The 8636-nt window shown below is 46.0% G+C and overlaps 1 protein-coding gene across 1 annotated transcript; it reads left to right on the top strand.

The window, feature by feature from the left end:
• Positions 1 to 1126: 1126 nt before the first annotated feature.
• LOC309536257 (arylacetamide deacetylase-like 4) lies at positions 1127 to 7690 on the top strand. Its single transcript, XM_082230292.1, has 4 exons — positions 1127 to 1379; positions 3705 to 3921; positions 4991 to 5054; positions 6790 to 7690. Exons 1-4 carry the CDS (start codon positions 1209 to 1211, stop codon positions 7568 to 7570), a joined length of 1233 nt encoding a protein of 410 aa, XP_082086418.1. The 5' UTR covers positions 1127 to 1208; the 3' UTR covers positions 7571 to 7690.
• The last annotated feature ends 946 nt before the right edge of the window (positions 7691 to 8636 follow it).

Below are 8636 nucleotides of genomic sequence, written 5' to 3'. Positions count from 1 at the left end.
TCCTTATGTAACCAGTGTGTGAACTCCTGTGGCAAGGCTTTACAGGTCCAGGAATGGCTGAAGCTGTCAAACCATCCACACTTGGTCAAAGGCACTTCTAGCCACGGAGACTACCTGAGCTTCCAGTGACAGAGCTGGATGCAGAAGCACCCCAAACTGCGAACCTGCTCCTTCAGGGTGGGTGCATCCTGCGTAGGCAAGATACCATGGTCGATGATATTGAATGCTGATGAGAGAGTAAGAAGCAGGAGCAAGGTTGCACTCCAGAAGTCCCGCTCTCTGCATCAGGGTGACCAAGGCCAATTCAGTTCTATGGCCAGGCTGGATTGGAATGGATCTAAACAGCACGACAGTGCCCATTTTAGGTTAGGATCCTACTAATTCCTCCTTAGATCTCACTTGACTTCACTAGGTCTACTCTGAATAGGACTAATGTTGGCTGCAACCTATTATGCTGAAATGACCTCATGAGAAGGATCTGTTCTCTTGTCTTCTATAAAGCAACCTGCACACTAATGGTGATGTCCGTGTATAAATACAGAGAAACACACACTTTCTAGACCTGTGTTTCCCAAACCTGGGTCTCCAGCTGTTTTTGGACTACAACTTCCATCATCCCTAGCTAGCAAGACCAGTGACCAAGGATGATGGGAATTGTATCCCAAAAACAGCTGGAGACCCAAGTCTGGGAAACACTCTTCTAGACTAAGCAGGGATGAGCAATATCTGTGTCCCTGCAGATGATTTTGGACTTCAGCTCCCATGAGCCCCAGCCAGCATGGCCAAGAGCGATGGGAGTTGTAGTCCAGCAACATCTGGAGGGCCACAGGTTCCCCATCCATGCCCTCTTCATATCTCTGTCTATTTCTCTATATAAATATATGAGTGCAAATTTAATAAATAATAAAGTTTGGAATATTAATTTCCTTAGAAAGGAAGTCCATTTTTCCTATCTAACTTGCTCCCCATTGCAACCTCCTTTGATTTATTGATGAGTAACTCTTTGTTGTCATATGGGTGTTTTGCATCATGGGCAGAGGTGGAGCCAGGCTGATACTGTCTATTCTAATTTGTCCACCAGACCTTTTGCCCTATGACAAATATGTGTCGAAGCTCTTTCATCGCCTACATAAAGAAACAACTGGTTGACACGGCAGGAGGAGCTGCCATAACCACAGCATTTGCTTTGTCCACAGCAAAGTGGAAGGATGTCCTTTGGCAGGTTCGTAGCATCTGCTCTTGTTACAGTTTGCATCTATCCAGCCTTGTTTCTGGTCTCCACTGTCATCCACTTTGCCCAAGCTGTCTTGCCTCCTGGAATTGACCAGCCATTAAAGCTCCGTCTTTGTCATATTATATTCATCTCCTTGTTCCCTCTGGTAAGTGTTCCTTAATTCTGAGTACTCAGAAGCTCTTAATCTCAGAGTTATAGGTTCAAGCCCCATGTTGGGCAAAAGATTCCTGCACTCCTAAGCCTATTGCGGAATGGTATTATAGCCTCCAGGGTCAGGGAAAGTCTAGCAGTGCCTATTAACTATTTGAGAACATTAGCAGGGTAGGGTTGAACTAGATGTACTCTTGGTCTGAACTGGAATGGGAGGAACTGTCAATTTTGTTTTCTCACCTTTCCAATCTTAACTTCACTCTACTTTTGCCTCAGTTTCTGGTGCATGTTTGCTTGTTCTTTTTAGAAATGTTTTCAAAAAACTTCATGCATATTTTTGAGCTCATTTGCTCATTCTTAGTGTCAGTGAAGTTAATCCTCTTTATTCAAAGAAGCTCAGGAGGCCAAGTGAGCACAGCAACTCTTCCCCAAAGAGGGGAAGTTCTTGCCCCAATGAAGCTGTTGTGAGGACTGAAGGTCCCTGCCTTCCCACAGATCCCTAAGTCTCTTCCCCCACCCAGGTCCTTCTCAAGCAATCTGAGACTCCATTGCCTTATCTGTCTCTGCTCTGCTCCCTTCATACCTCTTCTGGTCCTGGGAAACCAGGGGAGAAGGAAGCTGATTGCAGCAGGAGGAGAAGACTCGCTGTCTTCTTCAGCAGCCTGCTTGGCCTCCCTCCCTTGTAGCCGTTGCTTCTACCTCTACTTCTGGACTCTTCCTGCTCACCAAACCCTGTTACCTCTCCAGCTCCCAACCTCTTCTGCTCCCTCTTCTCCCTCTGACCACATATTGTGGTCCCACTACAACTCTCCAGTACAAGATAGAGGACCGGATGAACCAGCAAGCTAGTCTTCTTGTGTCCTTACCTGTCACCTTACCTGTTTAGTACAACCCCTATCATCTGCAACCTTCAGCTATGCTGGCTGCAACTGATCTGAGTTGAAATCCTGCCACTGGCTCCCCAAATTTGATTTGTATAATGGAAATGAAAGGGAGGGCAAGTTGATGGCAAAACACAAACAGGATTCTGCTTGTTTCAGTTTTCCATTTATTGCAACTCTTTTTTATGCTTTATTGGTTGAAAACTTTATAATGGACATATAATGGAAAGATGTTACAGGCAAAATGAGAAATACAAATAAACAATTATTCATTCTTTAACTGATATTTGCTTTTGTAGATTTGACAAGACCTCCAGTCTTCCCCTTGCGTTCCCAAATTAAGTTCCTTAAATACGCACTTAAACTTTACTTTCTCTATGTTATTTGACTTACTATAAAATTTATTTTATAAAATTAACCTAGTTACACCCCAAAGCTCAAACAAGACCTGCCAATTGATTTTTTGACAGTGTTCTTTTACATATACTCTGTATGTATCCCACTCTCGGATACATTTTTCATCTGTAACATCTCTTAACCTTTCTGATCTCACCAGCTCAGTGTACTCTCTTATTTTGTTTTGGCATTCTAATTTAGATGGAATCTCTCCCTTCCAGCCTTTTGCAATTAGCATACTAGCAGCAACTATAACATACATAAAGACTCTCCTGAACTTTTGGGGGATTTCATTACGCATAATTTCTAGCAGGAAGGCTTCAGGTTTTTTAGGGAAGGAGCAATTGAACATTTTCTTGAGCTCATTATAAATCATTTCCCAAAATTGTCTGATCTTTTTACAGTTCCATCACATGTGGATACATGTGCCCTCAGCCTCCCTGCATTTCCAGCAAGCATTTGTCTTAGATCTGAACATTTTGGCAAGCTTAACAGGCATTAGATGCCACCTGGAAAGCATTTTCATGCGATTTTCTTTTAAATCTCAGAAGGCTAAAGGTAAAGGAACCCCTGACCATTAGGTCCAGTCGTGGCTGACTCTGGGGTTGCGGCGCTCATCTTGCTTTATTGGCCGAGGAAGCCGGCATACAGCTTCCAGGTCATGTGGCCAGAATGACTAAGCCGCTTCTGGTGAACCAGAGCAGCGCACGGAAACACCATTTACCTTCCTGCCAGAGCAGTACCTATTTATCTACTTGCACTTTGACGTGCTTTCGAACTGCTAGGTTGGCAATAGCAGGGATTGAGCAACGGGAGCTCACTTCTGATCGGCAAGTCCTAGGCTCTGTGGTTTAACCCACAGTGCCACCTGCATGTTAAATCATAACATGCTGTAATTTTGATGTCTTCCTTCCAGAGTCTCTCCCAACTTTCCATGTAGATGTTGCAGCAGCGGCGGTTCCATTTATTGCAACTCTATAGTCATCTGACCTTCTCAAACAAATAGTTCACATCTTTTTCTTTCTTTTTCTTTTTGCAAACAGGGAGCAATTGGGAAGAAACTGGGACTGTTCTCTGTTTTGGATCTTTGGAGACTTATAGCAAATGGAACCTCGCTCTCCCCAGATGCATCCCTTCTAATTCAGAACCAGCAGTTTGATGAGGTGCCGGTCAGGGTTTATCAGCCTAAGAAAACAACTACTGGGAAAAGGAAAGCTTTTGTTTATATTCATGGAGGGTCTGGTGTCTTTGGAAGTCCTGGTAAGAAAAAAAGGCTTCTTTATATGCCGACTGAGCAAACAAAATTACAGAGTGTTCTTTTTAGGTCAAAACGAAAATGAAACCCCATCAGTGCTGTGCTACATTTTTGGGTGATTTAGTTTTTTCAGTTGGGGAGGGGGGCTGCAGAGGTGTGCTGAAAAAGTTGCGACCTACCCTTAAGGTCCAACTCTTTCTTTCTCTCCATTGGAGGTTTTTAAACAGAGGTTAGATGGCCATCTGTCAGGGATTCTTTAGCTGTGATTCCAGCTTTTCAGGGGGTTGAACTAGTTGATCCCTGGGATCCCTTCCCGCTCCATGATTCTATGATTCATTCACACCCTGCATATTCTGCTTGTCTGCCCTGCTTTTGTAGAAGCATATTACTTATCGACTGCCTATCCCTAACCCACACCCCTTCTCCTTAGGCCACATCTTTCCCTTGCTCTGCTCCATGCTCTCCTCAAATATACGGGGATAGCTCACTCAGTAGAGCATGAGACTCTTAAGCTCAAGGTCACGGGTTCACGTCCCATGTTGGGCAAAAGATTCCTGCAGTGGGTTGGACTAGATGACACTCATGGTCCCTTCCAACTGCACAGTTCCATGGTCCCAAGTGTCCTGAACTGTGATGAAGCTTTCTGCTTGACTATCTGCACGGACCTCTAGGTCTGTAGGCTACATTCCAGCCAGAGTTAGCCTACAGCAGTAAAAATGTAAGATCTTTGTCCATTGCTCCATCTAATTTGTTTGTTTGTCTGGTTGTTGGATGTTTGCATCAGGCCCTCCCCACCACCCTTAGCCTGTGCCCTCTAATGATAATTACCCAGCCACTCTGGGCAGCTTCCAACAAAGATTAAACATACATTAAAACATGAGTCATTAAAAAGTTCCCTAAACAGGGCTGCCTCCTAGAAAGTTTCCTAAGAGGGAATCTAGGACCTGGGCTGAGAATAGAAGATCCCCCTACCCCTCACTTTAGGAGATCACCTGGGCATCTCTCTGAAAACTCTTTAAGGGGCTATAGTTGGTTTGATTGACCTTGTATGTATTGCAACTGTCTCACTTTTAGAGGGCTACGAGAGATTATTGCGGCATATTGCCAAGGAATGTGGAGTGGTGGTTGTAGCTGTTAGGTAAGTGCCATTTCCATCTTGCCATTGCTCCCTGATTACGCTCTTAAAGCCCAATGCATTGCAGCACCTGTGGTGAAACATCCATTGCTGCACCTGCGATGGGAATGCAAGCTGCTAAAGGAGTCTCGCCTGCTCTTCTCAGCAATAGGGGAAGCATTCCAGAGAGATCTGTTGCTATTCCCCCTGGAGACAAGGAAGACCAGCGGCAAAGCTGCATGCAGGAATGGCTTTGCTGCCCCTTCAGGGTTGCCGCCTGAGGCAGCCATCTCACCCAGCCTCATGTGTAGGTTGACTCTGGTGAGGTGGCCGATCAGATGTCTGTGGGAACCAGCAAGAAGGATTTGAGGATATAAAAGCACTCTGGCCTTCTATGGGTCTTCCAGCAAGTCCTATTCAGAAGCATTGCTACGTCCAACTATGGAAGCAAAGCGGAGACATCTTGGAGCGTAGCCCTCAATAGCCCCCTCCTCCATTAATTTGTGCAATCTTCTTTTAAAGCCATCCAAGATGGTGGCCATCACTGCCTCCGTAGATTAACTATGCACTGCGTGAAAAGCCCTTCCAACATTCAGCTTCATTGAATGTCTACGAGTTCTAGCGTCACAAGAGAGGGAGAAAAACCTTTCTCCATGTTTTACCTCTTACCTTGTAAGAGCCAGCTGTGACCATCAAACTCGCTCTCTAGCCTTCTGCATCTCCCTCCTCACACCAAGGTTTGCTATTTCATAGCTTAAAAATGGAACATGTGTGCCTTCGCCAGACCTTACTAGGGATGCGGGTGGTGCTGTGGTCCAAACCACTGAGCCTCTTGGGCTTGCCGATTGGAAGGTCAGCAGTTTGAATCCCCTTGACAGAGTGAGCTCCTGTTGCTCTATCCCAGTTCCTGCCAACCTAGCAGTTTGAAAGCACACCAGTGAAAGTAAATAAATAAGTACCACTGTGGCGGGAAGGTAAAGGGCGTTTCCGTGCCCTCTGGTTTCCGTCATAGTGTTCCGTTGCACCAGAAGCAGTTTAGTCATGCGGGACACATTACCCCAAAGGCTGTCTGTGGACAAACGCCAGCTCCCTCGGCCTGAAAACAGAGATGAGCGCCGCACCCCACAGTTGCCTTTGATTGGACTTAATCATTCAGGGGTACTTTACCTCCCCCCCCCCTTTGTGGTTCATGGTATGTTTTCTGAACCAGGATGTTTATTTAAAAGAGAGACCAAATGTTTCTGAGTACTCAAGATCACCTCCATGCCCATGGCTGCACTGCTCTTGGAGGATCAGCCCCTAGTTCTAATTTCAGTACCTCTACCACCAATTGAAAGGCATGCAGGTGGCGCTGTGGGTTAAACCACAGAGCCTAGGACTTTCCGATCAGAAGGTCGGTGGATCAAATCCCCACAACGGGGTGAGCTCCCGTTGCTCGGTCCCTGCTCCTGCCAACCTAGCAGTTCAAAAGCACATCAAAGTGCAAGTAGATAAATAGGTACCACTCCGGTGGGAAGGTAAACGGTGTTTCCGTGCTCTGGTTCGCCAGAAGTGGCTTAGTCATGCTGGCCACATGACCCGGAAGCTGTACGCCGGCTCCCTCGGCCAATAAAGCGAGATGAGCACCACAACCCCAGAGTCGGCCATGACTGGACCTAATGGTCAGGGGTCCCTTTAACTTTACCACCAATTGAAACAGGATAATAATTCTTCTGCACATATGATAAGAAGCAATGACACCCCTTTTTCTTCTCTCCAGGTATGGGCTTGGTCCAGAGAACCCTTACCCAAACCAGTATGTCGAATGTCTCAGGGCCCTTGTCTACTTCATGAGGAATGTTGCTGATTATCATGTGGACTCCTCCCGTATTATTGTTGGGGGGGACAGCTGTGGGGCCAATTTTGCCGCCTGGCTTTGCCAGTTGCTGGTGGACAGAAAAGATCTCCCCAAGGTTCATGCCCAGATGTTGATTTATCCAGCACTGCAGGGAATGGACTTCAACCTGCCTTCCTATCAGCAGAACAGCCAGGTGCCTATCTTGTTCAGGCAGATGGTAGGCCATTTTGTATGCCTTTACCTGAATAAGAATACTTCCCTTGCTAATGACATCGTGGAAGGCTGCCATGTTCCTGAGCATATCAGACTGAAGTACCAGAAATGGGTAAATGGAGACCTCATTCCTGAAGAATTCAAAGTCAGAGGCTACAAACCGCAAGACCCCAAAATATCTAAATTTAAACCTAAGGTGTATGAAGAAATGAAACAACTATTGGAGTTGACGCTTTCACCACTTTTTGCTGAAGATGCTGTCATCTGCAAGCTTCCACAGACATACATTTTGACCTGTGAGTTTGATGTGCTTAGGGATGACGGGCTTCTGTACAAGAAGCGGTTAGAGGACAATGGTGTGTCTGTAAAATGGGTCCATCTTGCAAATGGCTTTCATGCGGTGGTCACTTGTTTCGGCTATGGGAATCTGTCATTTCCGACGGGAGATCAGATTGCGGAAAGTGTAGTGGAATTTGTCAAATCTTTATAAGGCAAAGGGACAAGGAAACAAATTGTCTTGTCCCACCCTCTCCTGAAATGTTGAGCCCACATTACATCTCTAAAGAAATGGTGTTGGCTAAGGCCCCCTGCCACTCACCAAACCCCCCCCCCTAAACAAATGGTGTAGTACAAATGGTTGTATCCCATTAAATCCAACACAGAGTAGACCTATTGAGATGAATGTACCTAAGTTAGTCATGCTCACCAATTTCAGTGTGTCTACTCCGAGTAGGGCTATCATAATAGAAACCAAATTGTTGGCATACATCTGTCTCGGGAGACAATGGAAGAGTGTGCCTTTGATTGTGAGGTCAAACTGTTGGAAGGCCGCAGTGCCTGCTGTGGCTGTAGGGACCGATGCAGGAGAGACATGTTTTGTTGCATCTGGGGCAGATGGAGGCATCCAGTTGTGCTGCTGTAGATACACCATGGTGTTTCTTCTCTCTGAGCTCCTCCCAGTGAACATTCATCCTCTGGTCACTGCTATGGACACAACCTGACTGTCTGTCTCCAGGCACTGTGGTTGTCTGCAAGGGATTATCACATGGCTGGGTTGATGTTGCCAACCTTCACAACTTTGTTTGGGACTGTCCTGCCATGTGATACCCCAAATCCTCCTGAGACAGTGCATGTGGAAGGTGTTGTGGCATTGCTTGACTCACTTCCATAAAGCAGCATGCTCAACACACAAGCGGTCTTGTATACCTGAAGGAGCGTCTCCACTCCCATCATTCAGCCTGGACACTGAGATCCAGCACCGAGGGACTTCTGGCAGTTCCCTCATCGTGAGAAGTGAGGTTACAGGGAACCAGGCAGAGGGCCTTCTCGGTAGTGGCACCCACCCTGTGGAACGCCCTCCCATCAGATGTGAAGGAAATAAGCAGCTATCCTGTTTTTAAAAGACATCTGAAGGCAGCCCTGTTTAGGGAAGTTTTTAATATTTAATGCTTTAATGTTTTTAACACTCAGTTGGGAGCTGCTCAGAGAGGCTGGGGAAACTCAGCCATATGGGTGGGTTAATAAATTATTATTATTATTATTATTATTATTATTAT

This window comes from Podarcis vaucheri (assembly GCF_965113315.1).
Source record: "Podarcis vaucheri genome assembly, chromosome: 7".
Classification (NCBI taxonomy): Eukaryota; Metazoa; Chordata; class Lepidosauria; order Squamata; family Lacertidae; genus Podarcis; species Podarcis vaucheri.
The sequence above is the reverse complement of the archived record's forward strand: the minus strand, read 5'-3'. Positions and strand labels throughout refer to the sequence as shown.

Coding starts and splice junctions, on each gene's coding strand:
- LOC309536257 (XM_082230292.1), top strand. CDS start 1,209: ATGTCCTTTGGCAGGTTCGTAGCATCTGCTCTTGTTACAGTTTGCATC. Junction 1,380..3,704: donor TCATCTCCTTGTTCCCTCTG/GTAAGTGTTCCT, acceptor TTTTGCAAACAG/GGAGCAATTGGGAAGAAACT. Junction 5,055..6,789: donor GTGGTGGTTGTAGCTGTTAG/GTAAGTGCCATT, acceptor TCTTCTCTCCAG/GTATGGGCTTGGTCCAGAGA.